Source organism: Enoplosus armatus, chromosome 15 (assembly GCF_043641665.1).
Source record: "Enoplosus armatus isolate fEnoArm2 chromosome 15, fEnoArm2.hap1, whole genome shotgun sequence".
Lineage (NCBI taxonomy): Eukaryota > Metazoa > Chordata > Actinopteri > Centrarchiformes > Enoplosidae > Enoplosus > Enoplosus armatus.
Window position 1 is genome coordinate 19258288 of NC_092194.1, and position 14538 is coordinate 19272825.

Consider the following 14538-nt stretch of genomic DNA (forward strand, 5'->3'; position numbering starts at 1 on the left):
CAGCAACTTCCTGGAGTCTCCGCTGGTTGCCTGGCAACTGGTCCCGGCGACGGCGACCAGGAGAACGTCCGGTTTCCTGTGTCTTTATGCTAAGCTAAGTTAGCCGGCTGCTGCTGGTAGCTTCACATTTAACTAGTTTCCAAATTTACAAGCAGTGTCGATCTGCTCATCTAACTCTCTGTAAGAGAGCGAATAAAGGTATTTCCCCAAATGTCAAACTTTAAATGAATCTCCAATAAAAACGCCACAGGAAGTGACAAATATATGAAACGTTTGTATTTATTTGGGACAATGCAGTAAGAAATTTGTAATCACTCCGTTACAAAACAAAAAGCACAATGTTTGCTTTTACATTGCAAAGAAAACTGAGGGAGACCTTGAGAATTACAAATCAGTTATCATCTCATTTTAAATCACACTGCTGAACACATTGTATTCTATACAGAAACATGACAGGCACTTCATTTAAATCAACTGACTGTATATTCAACTTGCAGATACATCATCTCTTCTCACTCGGGAGTCAAATCTTTTCATTCAGGTAGTTTATGATTCATTATGGTCCCTGTAATACATCGATGGACCGATTACTGAACAAACAGATGGCATTAAAATAGGACGGATAAGCATTAAATGAAATGAAGGGACAAATAACTCTGAGAACACGGACATCAGTCATCTTATCAGAAGTTCTACCTTGCTATATAGTCTTAAAAACTGCCTCAGGAAGACTGACTTAGATGTACGTTAAATTCAAAGCATTAATATTTTATTAAGCACATACTGAACATTCTCAACAAGACAGAATGGTTTAGTGTCACAGGACCTAAAACCTCCATCGGAGGGATGCATCAAGCCTTAAAAGATTGGGGAAAATTCAGGGATATAATGCCCTAATTTTGCATTTTCACATTTATTGATATCTATCTCTTTTCACCTGCTCCGATTTCCCTATACAAGGAAAGGGATGCAGTGGCTCAAGGGCACTTCAGCAGGGCAGAGGTTTGGGGTCAGAAAGGAACTTGAATGCGTCATTCATACTATACAGTGCAGTCTCACTAACCCCCGAGACTGATTGTCCAGATTTCCTGATACCACCACTGTTGCAAAAACAAACAGCTTGGAGAAAAACACTTGTTTTCATAAACTTTACACTGAGATCTCAGTTGGGAAAAGTACTGTAACAGGACAATATTTACCTTTTAGAGGCAGAAACTATCTTCAAATGATACTCATTCTATACCAGTAACAGTTAATGTCTCCATTAAATAATAAGTCTGATGAAATGGTGACCTTTTGCAATTAAGAGGGACTGAAATGTACGTTTAAATGTGAGTGTGAACATCCAGTGAGGAAAACCTGCAACTGTTTAAAAACCATTTACAATTGGTGACAATGAGTAAATGCTCAAAAAGACAATAAAACACTAATAATAAGTGGTCGTAACGATTCTTAGCGTTTTCTTTCAGCTTGCCACGAGTACCAGATGGATGGGAGTACCATCACGAGAATATCTTTCCTGACAGTCATGTTACAGTACAGGAAAATCAGAGTTCAACCATCTCAGCTCTTAAGATATCATCCATGACTTTACCAAGATCAAACAGTGTTGTTTGATTTCCAATATATTGTTATTCAGCACTACAGGTACGCAGAGCTGAAAGGATTAGTCGATTAATAGGCAGAAAATTAATCTGCAACTTAAGTCTTTCCTGTGATTATCTTTAAGTTCTCGCATCCATAATATTGACTCATACACTATAGTCCAATTAAACAAACTCCCATCCTCCTGGTCCCTAACTAATGTAAAATAAACCATAAAAAGTTACTTGCAAATATTTGGCCCAGGACCTGAGGGGTAAGTGCAGTTCACAAGACAAGACTATGTGATGACGAGTACTTTTTGACCTACAGTATTTCAGGCAAATGTGGTGAATTTCCTTGAGACATTTTAGACCAAACCTGGTTTCTGCAAAGTCCTGCAAACAATGACTTTGTCAACTTTGGTCAGAGCAAGACACATACTTCTATCCACTGACCACACCAACAGATGTATATCTTTAGATGCCATTTTCACCATTTTACAAACCAGCTTGATTTCTGAGAACATATCAGAACTTCCAATAATTGACAAGTAACTGGCTGGTGTCTGGCGTAACGTCCCACAGTGGAATTGATTATGAACAGTCTAAAGTGCTAATGGTCTTTGCAGCAGATTGACAAATTCTTCTTTGGATGCAGTTCGGACGGATTAGGATGGATGCAGAAGCTCTAACAGGGCTCCAACCGCTCCGAAGTAACCCTAAAGAAACAGAAAAGAACTTGGGAGTTAGAAATCATCGAGACCATCAAACCATTAAAGTACATTTTTTGTCTCTGAGGTGAATAAGGGGTTGAGTTAATCACCTCATGCTGTAGGAAGAGTGCCTTGAGCTGCCCTTTAGACCAGTAGTCCATGGCGTACGCCAACAGTTTCATGGAGAGGGTGTTCACTCTTAGGAAGTTGCCCACAAACACCACTCTCTCTATGTTCTTAGTAATGAAAGACAACAGGAATAAAATGAGTAGGGTAGATAAGTTTATTATCTCAAAAACAATATAAACACAACTGACAAATATTATTCATGTGTCGACCTCTGAAATCAGTTAAAGCAGCTATAAAACAGCAAGTTTCAGCTGAGACATCTGATTGTTCAAAGACTTTCCTACAATACTGACACTGATATTACTTATCTGTAACAATATTCATTGACTTGTATATGATATTAATTATTACCGTTACAACACAGCTTGTAATAGTGGTAGTAATAGAAGCCATAAAAATGAAGTTAAGACTGCTAAATTGAAAAACAAATTGCTGGCTTCTTGTGTCTTTGAGTTGGATACCCACGGCTTTGGGCTGTGAAAGACACGAGGATAATGTAGCTTACCTCCTCTACGCTTTCATAGCCCTGTACAATGCTGCTTGATCAAGATGCCACAAGGCAGCACCGTAAAGAGACTGAACGCAAAGAGGAAACGGCCAGCAGGGACAATGGAGGGGAACAAATTTGTCCACAGACAGGTTCATCTGAAGTAAGTCTTTTAAAATGTATTTTATGACAGCAGTGCAAAATTATACCAAAATTTACCATCGCAAAATTCTGACCCTGATACAAACAAGAAATCGTTTTGCCAGTAAAACACAGATGCCCAGTAACTACAGTGAATTTTACTCCCATTACTGACCTCATTGAGAGCACACATCCTGGTGATGGAGCCAATGTTATTGGTGATGGTGACCAGTGTTGCCCTGGCTAGGTCCTCTTTGGACACCGACTCCCTCTTCTCTTTGGACATCATGTTGCCAAAACTATCAAATCAACACATGAGCCATATTAGATGAACAAATACTTAAGAGGTCTGTTGAAATTAAGCAATGTTATGCCTCAAACAGCCAATCCCAAAAGTATAATTCAGACCAAATTCTTTTTAAAAACATATTTGGAAGCTACACGTATTGAAAGTGGCAGAGAGATGTTGGTATTCACTGGATATTCTATCTGGATGAAAACGTCTTGCTCATAGTGCATCAAATTGAAATCAAGCCGTCTTGTTTTCACCCTGGGATAGGACACAGTAAATTTAGCACTGTCCTGGTTCCCCGTTTCATTAAAGCTGTGACTGTGTTTATGCTGGAATCCACCAAAAACAGGCTCGTGACCTGCAGTGGAGAAAAAATAAGCTGCTGTAAACCGCACCTTGAGGCTACAGCCCAGCCTGGCAGCCCAAACCTCTCATAGTCTCCTCCATAGATGTCCCGAACCAGCTTGTCCACTCGGGTGCTCTCCCCTTGAGAAGCCATTTCTAGAGCTTCCTCGAAAGTAGAGCAGCCAGTCAGCAGGCAACACAGGCCCAGGAAGGTCCCACCACCGAGGCTATGAACACACAGATTAACAGGGAGATGATATATAAACCATTAGTAATCTAGAAATATAAAATACATCAGTCTGGAATATAAGATGCCTGCTTGGCTGGGTAGGGACTGTAATGTCTCAACTGGTCTTTAAATTTAAAGAGAAATGTCAAAAGTAAGACTGACCACTTCAAAAAAGATTATGTATATTATACAGACTCCCAATTCAAACACTCTAATTTCTTTCGTGGCACAAAGGGCCATTATGTCAAGAGAGAACTAAGCATTCATGAGTCCCTTTCAAGGCCACCAGACAGAGAAACCACACGTGAAAACAAACCAGCAGAGAGAGTAGGAGGAGAGAAAACTGCCCGTTCAACTAACAAATGTCAAACTTTTAACTAAACCCAAATCAAACTAACAAAGAACCATTTTGCTTCAACTTACAAGCAAACAGTTGGTAAGGGAAGTGGTTTGGTAGCCCCCAGCTAAAAAAAAAAAATGCTGCTACTTTTCACACCAAGGCACTAGGGAGACACAGAGGGAAGACGTCACCCAGCAGGCCACCCACTTGACTGGAGTGCATCCTGCTGAAAATCCCTGCATCACATTTACTTGGTATCAGCCTGTGTATGTTCGCTAGGGTCACGTTACATTTGTCTGTTTCTGTTCTGTTTTTTCTGCCTACATTTGGGGCCAGTGACTCACAAAGCAAACCAATATATCTATAAATGTGTAATGCTGAAGAATAAAGTTTTGTTGTCTTCCTTTACTCATTTTTATTCTAAGACTGTAGAATATCATGTGACAGCAACTTTAATCTTTCATCAGTGCCAGATGAAGGCCCGACTCATCATGAACATAAATTAAGTAACGTTGCAGATTGTCGATTTTATGTTGCTTGACTAATTAATTCACTAATTGGTGCAGCTCTAGCCAAGTTAATAATCATTGGCATTAAAATAGGTATAAGCAGACAGTTTAAGTAATATGGGCCTATTACATTATAAACAAGAACTAATACAGCCATCCATGTGTCTTTCACAGAAGTGTACAATGAGTCCACCAGGCAACACGGCAAGTGCAGTAAATCTCCATCACTGATCATTACCTAGTCCCTGTAACTCGTTTGTAGTTGCTCTCAGAGTAGACGGCCATGATGCTGACCCCAGACCCTATGTTGACCAGCAGCAGAGGATAGGGGTTCTCCAGTGTGTAGGGCCGCTGGATGCAGCGATCTGGGTCGGTGGGGTTTTCAAAGTAGTAGCACTCTGAGGGTCCGCTGGACACTACCGAGTCGATGTATAACACCCCTCGAATCAAACAGTCCAGCTCATCCAGCTTGTGAAGCTGCAGGTCAGCCATCTTTTTTTGGGGGGTGAGAGAAAAGAGAACATGGATTACATCAGAGGGGATGTGGTCAGGACACACAGGCAGGAAACGGAGGGAGGAGGGAAAGCAGGGGGCAAAAAAACACAAACCTTTATTACAATGAAATGATTTTTTCTGGCCAAATTAATTAAACACTTCCTGGTCCAGAAGGAAAAAGGTTAAATGTCAACAATGTGTCAGAAAATTAATTTGCTTTGATTTCTTGCCAATTGCATGCAGACTTTAAAATAAGACATCTAATAAAATGTCCTTCTTGTTCTGGTGTTCACTGGCTGTGGATTTCAGGTGCTCTCCATCACTGGCCGCTCTGCTATGATTACACAAATTTCCATCACATGCTATAAACATGTTATGACTTCACAAGTCTCTCTCCTCATTCCTTCCTGTCCATCTTTGCTGGCCAGCCTGTAAAAGCAAATAAAAAAGAAAAACTGCAGACCCACCGTGCGGAAATCAGACTCAAACTTGTACGCCCCCCCTCCTGTGGCGCAGAGGGTGGTGTGGAGGCTGGAGAAGTGCTTATTGCGGCCCATCTGCAGGAAGGCCGGCAGGTCATGCGTGGGGAAGCGGATGAAGTGCAGGTTGCCTGTCCTGCCGCACAGCATCAGGTCCTTCAGCTCCAGGTGCACGTCCCTGATGCCAGTTTTAGCATAGGCGGTATTGGAGGTGAGGTAGCGCCGGATGCTCTTCAGGTTCTCCACCTCTTCCTGCTCCTCCTCTGCTGTGATGTCTTTGGGCTCAAAGTACACCAGCTTCACAAGAGTGCCTCCAATGTCCATCCCAAACCAGGGAAATGCTGCATTATGTGAGATAATATATGCAAAGAAATTCACTAACCAACATTTTGTCAAAAAAACATGATTTATTTGAATAATATTAAAAACATATATTTAATATTTAAATGCTTAGTGACAATGGGGAAAAATAGAGCTGATGTCTCAATGTTGGCCGACATAATACCAAGCAGCTTCATCCACAGAGACAACAGTACAGTGTGTACCGCGAACGCCATCTTGTTGCAAAATAGATCCTATTTACTGTCACTACAGCACATCGATATTACATTGCAATACCAATGCCGAAATTATTTAGTCCGTTTTAGCATCATCCCAGTACATTATACAGCGATTTACAATTTATTCTGCGGAATTTATGCCAATTACAGGATTTTCTTGCCAAATCAGTATTTTCACCGACTGTCTTTTGTGGGGTACGCCTTTGAATTTTGTATATATGCGATGATGCCTTTCCCAGTAAATACACTAAGCCCACGTTGGCAATGTTAAAACCTACGCGGCCTTGTTTTCTTCACCGAGTCGATCCGATGCCTCGCCGTCGAGTTGGAGGTCCGCCGGTCGGATGTGGCTCTTCCTGCGGACGCGGCTGCCTCATTGTTGGGCTCGTTGCTGAAACACCCGGGCATCTCCTTGTTGGACCGCGGCTGCTTCGTGGGCGTTTCGTCTTCGTCGATACTTTTATCGTCGCGTTGGTGGCCATTGAACGCCATTGAAATGACAAATTAGCTACATATATGCTGTAGTTTATGATAAATTAAACCGTTGAACGTCAAAAAATGTCTGTGGACAATGAAGTCCAACGGTCTATACGCTAGCTAATTAGCTAGCTAAGTAGCTGTGTCGTTGTACACGGCCGGGATGCACGTCCTTTTTATGTTCGCTGTCAAGACTGAGGTGGGCGGGGTCACTAGGTGTTTGAAGGACGCCAGAACCAATCAGAATGCGAATCAGCCAGTCAGAAAGCAGTTTATAAAAAGGAGGCTGATGTCACATTTTCTTCAGTTTTTGGTCACAATAAGAGATCAATCATGAGTACACAATCTTACATTATATGGCTACAGTATATCCCACCCACTTTTATGTTCTTATTACACAATAACACACAAGAAGCTGGAGGATTATTTTGCTCATCATAAAGATCAGAATGTTATATTGCATTATAGAAACAAGACCTCTGTGTGACATAAGTCCAATAAAGTTGGGTGAAAACAGAACGACCTTATAGTTGACAAACATGTGGTTTCCCTGAAGGATATTCAACATTCACATTTAATAAAAAGGAATAATCTTTTTATAATATCAGGTTTATTGATGTGATTTTCAGGTGGATAGCTAGAGTGCATACAAATTGAGCTAAAACCTAAATTGGGATTACAATTTACATTGTTTACCATAACGATAGATTTTTTTTTATCTAAATAGCATCTTTGCAGCTGAAATATACTATAATATATATAAAAAGTGCAAAACCTTCTAAATTATATATTTTTTTCCCCCATGACATTTCTTGTATTGACAACAGTAATTACAGTAAAATCTCATCTCATACAACATAACACAAACTTGTTTCTATTTAAAGGGCAAGAAACCCTATGGAAAAATAAAATGTCATCTCAAACATTTACACCAGATGATATCCAGAAAACGTCAACGTCAAAACGTCAGTTGTCCAGAACAGTGGTTAAAGCAGGTGCATTAAGATTCTCTGTACATTTTCAAGATTATCTCATTGCATAAAAACCAGGTGATGTTTACATTAACTACATTTTTATAATTCGTTTTCAAACATCAAAACGGAAGAAATAAGCAATAAGCACAAAAATGGCCATTTCAAAATCCAGTTAAATGTGCAGCTCATGACAGAACCAGTAATTTAATTATGCATTGTTTAGCTGACTGATTCTTTGAGTGCTGAACATCTGAGACATTATGGGTGCTTTGGAATGTTTTTTACACATCAGCGTTTCTTAAAATACATAATGGGATATCTATATATTGTATATATATGTACAAATAAATACAGACAGTGCACTTGCCACCGTGAAGCTGGTACTCTTTCTTCCACAGTCCACATCCAGTAAAATTCAGGTCCTTGGTACTCTAATCCTCACTGGACGACAGCCAACATCTTATCTTGAAAGTGCTTAAATAACCTGAGACCTCAACCCAGTTCCATAACTAAAATATAAAGGGCAGATTTGGTTTTTGCTCACTACAGGGTCAACTTCATTCAACAGTAAAATAACAAAAACATAGTCCAACTTAAAACACAGACTTGTCATTAATGACATGATCAAAGGTCTGGCAAAGTCAGCTCTTATTACTACTACGGGTAATTATTAAACAGCTGCTCACGCCATCCCAGGCAAGAGACTACAATAAGGCACCATACCCTTAAGATCGTCTTTCAAAAGCCTTAAAGCCTAATCTTCTCTTCCTTAAGATATTAAATCCCCTTAATTCTTAAACTTCCACGCCATCAGCAGTGCACAGGCACCTACTCCTGCAGCGGTCAGAATGTACTTTGTATTAGCTGGCAGGGTGCGAGAGGCCGTCTTCTCCCCCTGCAGTGTATTCAGCTCTGGTGAAACATCAGCTGGTGCAGGCTCAGAGGGGTGGTTCTCACCGGAGGGGGTGTTTACACTCCATACAGTATCAGCAGCTCTGGTGGATAGTGGTGGTGCAGAGGTGATCACTTTGGCTGCTTCACCGTTGATGAATTGAGCTTGTGGTGTTGAGCTTTGGCCGTCCAGGTCAAGGATAGACGGTTCCTCGGAAAAGTGCACCACGTTCTCCAGCACCTCCTCCACTTCAAAACTCTGACAAGGAGAGTCGTAGTGGTTTTCCTCCGGTTCGTTATGAGATATGCCGTTCTCCTGGCACGGCAGTGCAGTCGCTGTATTCACGGTGGTGGAGCTGACAGCAGAGCATGCAGGAATGTGGGTGGAGGTCACAGCAGCGTCGCTTATTTCCAGACGCTCACTATTACCCGAGTAGGGCTCCACCGGTGAGCTGGGTGCAGGGATAGTAGGGTGGCTATGATTCTGTGGATGGATGCTGATGAGTTGGCCAGGCTTGCTCAGACACAGGCTGTCATCAAAGCGAGAGGCGTCCATCCCAGCAGCACCAGGCAGTGGGGAGGTTGTAGCTGCAGTTTCTGTCTGTGGGCTGCTTCCAACAACCTGCAGGTGAAAATGATGTTAAATGTCAAGTTTATTTTTTAAAAAGGGAAGCTGGTGTAGTTTAACATGCTGTCTAACTCTCATGTATGTGACAAGATGTTAGAAACACCCGCCACTGTAACGCCGTCTAGCAGAAACACTGCAACTGACTATTGAAAGACGAAGACTGCAGGACTTTAAATATTTTAAATATTATATCAACTTTGCAAACGTTTTATAAGGAAGGAAATCCATTCAACACATTTGTGAGGATACACACATGTGTTTTGGTCAGAAACACTGAATGTAAATAAAGCTTTGTTGGCAGGAAAACTCAACAGGGTACCTTTAACTTTGGCCTCAGGAACAAATATTATTACTACTATATTAAAAGGGAATAATCTGCCCTAAAATGCTTCACATTTTTCCACATTATTAGATGACTTTGCTAATATAAACAATGTGATGTCACTTAAAATAATTCTTGTTAAGCTAAATGGAGGTTTATGACAGAAAAGTACATTTTAGAGGAGAAATAATACCTATTATAGCACCCAAAGAGACTCAAAATACACCAGAATGCAATGTATCCACAAGACGTATGCTTTAAATATGTGGGTCATTTGGGGAAATATATGATGTCAATTAAAGGAGACGCTTAATTATAACTAAGTCGTAAAAGGTAACAATTACTACAAAGTTCACCAAAGCCTCTTATTGGCAAAAACGTTTTGTGAAACAAGCAACAAAGAAATCTGTCTCTGTCTCACTGTTAGTCACTTGTAGTCTATTAATGACATTTCACTCCTCACACCTTCACCAGGTAAAATTCATGAATGAATACATTTATTTAATTCAATTAATTGTGCCTGAGGACCAAAACAACTACAGTGAGTACCAGAGACCGACAGTGTGATTGATCTTCCGTTTTTTATTAATAAATTATTACCATTACTATATTACTACTAAAATTAGCATATTTTAGTACTCACCTGTGTAGCAGGAGGTTCAGAAGTCTCTTCAGGCTGCAGGACAGAAGCAAGTTTTTTGTCCACAGGAAGGGTGGTGTCCTGAACTGGAGGTTTCTCTGGGGTCATTATGGGGAAAGAGGATCCATCCGTCACATCTGGGTTTATCTGAGTTGGAGAGGGATTCTGTGTTGTTTGGAGAAGACCTTGGCGTGGTGGAGTGTCTGTTTCCACAGAGATGATTGATGCCTCTGCACTCACCTGATCAGGGATCACACCATTATCACCAGAGACATCAGATTCAGAGTTTTCCACCGGCTCCTGGTGAGCGTTACTCTCCCTCTGAGGCCGTGGGGTTGTAGTCGCCTGAGTGCGTGGGGTTTCAGGGGAAGGAAGAGGTGTTGATGGAGGGGGTGTCACTTCAACCGAAGTTGACTGTGGAGGCTCAGTGACAGGCTCAGGTGGGGAAACAGCCTCTGGAGGGGCTTGTGGCTGCACAGGGATTTCCAGAGGGGGTGAGGCCTGGGTAGCTGGCTCTGGAGCAGCTGATGCCTCAGCTGGCAGAGCAACAGCAGCCTGACTGTTTCCACCACTCTCTGGGATGGACAGATGATTGACAGATGGTGCTGGGTGGACGTGTGCCCTGACGACAGTCGTTGAAGGGGAGCTGGGGTTGGAATCTAGGGTAAAGCAAACAACGTTGTCAATTAAATCCATTTTGAATGCATATGACTAAAGCTCCAAAGGGACTAGCTAACCCTGAAGCGATACAGTAATTCACTTATCATTTACTGAAGTTCCTAACTAAATAAAAAGCCTATTTTATGTGCGTGAGTAAAAGAAGCATTTGCTGTTTCTCCGAGGTATTCTATTTGTAGTGTGTGTGTGTGTGTGTGTGTATGTGTACAGTATGCTGTAGATTACTTAGAAATATCCAAAAGACATACAGTATAATCTTACCCTGACAATTTATAAATCTAGGATTTTGGAGCTTCACGCTCTGGTCAAGAAGCTCACTATTCTCCCACACATCTTTCTCACAACTCTGCATAGAGAAGTGAGTCATCACATCTCACATGAAGGTCACACAGCAAGGAGACACTGTTTTGCTTAAACTGTATTAACGAGCTTACAAAGCTCTGTGCGACACAGTAAACTTGCTCACCTGCAAACTGTCTGCATGTGTGAACAGAGATGATCATATACTTTGGACACTCTAGACAAAAATATTAACAGTATTATGAAAACATTTTGTTTCCAAATAACTGCAATATTCCATGCTGAGTCCAATATACTGCGCTGTTCACCGACTCATCCAGAAAGTACAGTATATTAGATAATAATGAAATGGAAACGGTACAAATGTTTGGCCACAAACACTTATTATTCTGCACGAGCTGCTCTGTAATAAAACATTTGTTTTTTTGGTGGCTGTAACAATGTGGTCCAGTTCAACACTTTGGGAAAAGGCTAAACTGAAGCTGTGGTTGCTAATTCAACAAACTACAGAGGAGTATCAACTTAGATAAGGGTAAAATATTACTACAATATCACATATACTACTTAGATAAAAGGGAACCTGAAAAATATTTTGATAGAATTAGTCTGAGGTTGTGCTAAATATTTTCTAGTTTTTGCCTACACTTCGTTCACAAAAGGGAAATGTACATTAACTTCTTCACTATAATTCACAGTACTGGGTACATGACTTGCTGACTTACTGTTGATGCCTTTCAGAGCGTTGTATTTTTCTCTGATCTCAGCCGCTATAGTTGGCTGATCACACGCCTCAAGTGCTTCGATGAATTGCTCGGGCCAGTTTTCTCTTCTCTTCAGACAGTCCAGAAGAAGCACCATGCTGTCATAGTTCCCACAAGTCTCTCGTTTTGCCTCTATGTTTTCCTAAAATTAGACGAAACAAACATCAGTTAATCATAGTACTCAAAACTCAATACTTTTTGGTACCCACTGAAATGTGTCCTTAATAATGAGTACTGAAAACTGTCAAGTAACAGGACAGATTAGTGATCTTCTTTACTTATCTTTGATCAGATAGTTCCTGATTTAAATAAAATATTTTAGACAAAGTTCATAAGCGCCTGCTTGTGCTTAGACAACATTTAACATTTGAGAGCTTTGATTTAAGATAAGGTGAGTAAGGTGTCTGAGAAAGTATTTTCTTGGTATCTGTACAGAAACTCCGGTATTGTATTGTCACTAGTATCGAAAAATCTGGATACTAGTACCGATACATTATATTATTCCAATATTATTAAAACAATCCCCAGCCCTAATTCAAGGTCTATATAACTAATGAAACCTACCCTGTCATGATCAGTCAAGCAAGGCAGATGGGTCACTATTTCTCTCACTTTCACCTTGCTCACAATGGTCGGCATTTTCGGCCGCAAGTATCCTTTGTACAGTTTGTCACTGGCAAACGACATCTGTGAAAGGAGAAAGTGGACAAAAACACAGAGATAGTAAAGACGTTCAATTCTTTAATTTTTCCTCCTGATACCCATGCCAGGTTTGTACGGTGTCGTTTTGCAAAGGGGAGTACTTCAATAGTTAATATACACTCCTACATTTTAGTTAACATGTAAGCTGGCAAGGCAACTTGGCCGCATTCCCTATTTCTAACCGTTTATGACATATGAGATGTAAAAGTACCCAAAAAACACAGTGATGAAACTGGATCATTGTTCTCTGCAGTGATCACAGACACACATAGGGGATTTTACCCAATGGAACTGAAAGTGAAAGTGAAGATCAGCCTGCAGCTGTGAGGGAAAAAGGAAAGTATTAACTTCCCTTTCATTTCAGATTAGGAGAAACATTAAAAGAAAATTTGTGACAACCCTTTTTTTCCTTTTTCAAGGGGAGAACAACACTCCATTCATTTCAAGGTTGCAGTTGTCTGGAGTAAGAAGAAGGTGAACTGGCCCTGACTAGTCACTGATTAATCACCTCCAGACTCCAGTTTAATATCTGAAGTTCAAATGTGCAGGATGAAAGTCTCAAACCTCTTACTACTTTCAGGGTCAAATAGAAAGCATGGGCACATTTTTTTTGTATTGAATACACTTTAAAACCTTTACTTTGTTTGCAGCTAAACAGTCAGGTGGAGTAATCTGTTGTCAGGTTCAGTCAGGGGGAACGTTTTCACAAGATAATCTGTCATCCCCGGCCACGTCAAACAGAGCGCTACGTTAAAGTTTAGTGTAAACGTGGGACAGCAGCAGTCTGCCTGCGTCTCATACTGGAATAAATGTCAGAGGCAGCAACCAAAGAGCAAAGTCTTCCTCATTGTATCATTAGCCCTCAAAGGCCATGGTTTACCTGACACACACACACACACACACACACACACACACACACACACACACAGCCTGCCAGGTAGATATACTGTGATGTGTTCAGGCCACAAGAGGAATGTGGGAAGTTTTGCGAGTGTGTATTATTTTCAAGCATGCACCTAAAGTGTAAAGTGATGAAAGATTGCAGATTAACAAGACAAGGAAGGTGGTGTGGGAGGAAAAGACGAAGCACCTTGAAACAAGGGCCAAACGAATGACCTCTAAAACTGGCAGGTCATGACTGTCCTTTCCTTGCCAGTCTCCTTGGCTTTCCAAGACTCCGGATCACATTTCATGCGTTACTTACTCTTAGTCTTACCCTTATTTTAATCTCAGGGAGCTTGCAAGGAACGAAAAGCTAGCAAGGCTCGACAAGTGGCATATAAAGACTTACACGTTGGCATGAGGAAATAACTCATCAAGCACGTTTGTACCTTTTTAGTCCGTACAAAAACTGACGAAGAAGGTTGGGAAGAATTAAAAAAAGACTGCACACAAACAACAAGGACAATAGAGGCTGATACATGCCTGTAAATTATTGAACTACATCGTGAAAAATAGTTTTCAAGTCTATTTGTGGGTAAAACGACTAACTAACAAGGTTGGGACCAATTAAAAAAGGCTGCACACAAAAGACAAGGACGATGAGAGACTGAAACCTCCCCGTAAATTATTGAAATATGTTGTAAAATGACCCCAAGAGTGCTAGCAAACATGGGATTAAACTAGAAGTTAAAAGTTGTGTATAAACTACTTAAAAATTAAAGAATACGACACAACCTAGCTAACTTAATACCATCGCTGTTTCCTGAGTTAGCAGGCTATCGCCGAATAAAACGTTGAACAAGACACCAATTCTATGTATTTACACACTGAATTTAGGTTTCTTTATCGTAATGTCACAAAATTCTGTGCTCACCTTTCGTGTTTTGGTGCCTCAGCAGTTCGTGACTCCCTCTCAAGTGC

At 40.8% G+C, this 14538-nt stretch overlaps 2 protein-coding genes across 2 annotated transcripts; both read right to left on the bottom strand.

Annotated features, from left to right (window-relative positions):
* Nucleotides 1-277: 277 nt before the first annotated feature.
* Nucleotides 278-6918, bottom strand: pank2 (pantothenate kinase 2). The gene is made up of 7 exons (XM_070919868.1): nt 6581-6918; nt 5731-6083; nt 5007-5260; nt 3741-3917; nt 3229-3352; nt 2407-2532; nt 278-2302 (listed from the first exon to the last, which is right to left on the bottom strand). Exons 1-7 carry the CDS (start codon nt 6792-6794, stop codon nt 2252-2254), a joined length of 1299 nt encoding a protein of 432 aa, XP_070775969.1. The 5' UTR covers nt 6795-6918; the 3' UTR covers nt 278-2251.
* Nucleotides 6919-7177: 259 nt separating this feature from the next.
* Nucleotides 7178-14538, bottom strand: mavs (mitochondrial antiviral signaling protein). The gene is made up of 5 exons (XM_070920124.1): nt 14492-14538; nt 12538-12660; nt 11935-12115; nt 10238-10893; nt 7178-9266 (listed from the first exon to the last, which is right to left on the bottom strand). The coding sequence occupies exons 2-5, from the start codon at nt 12658-12660 to the stop codon at nt 8541-8543; spliced, it is 1686 nt and encodes a 561-aa protein (XP_070776225.1). The 5' UTR covers nt 14492-14538; the 3' UTR covers nt 7178-8540.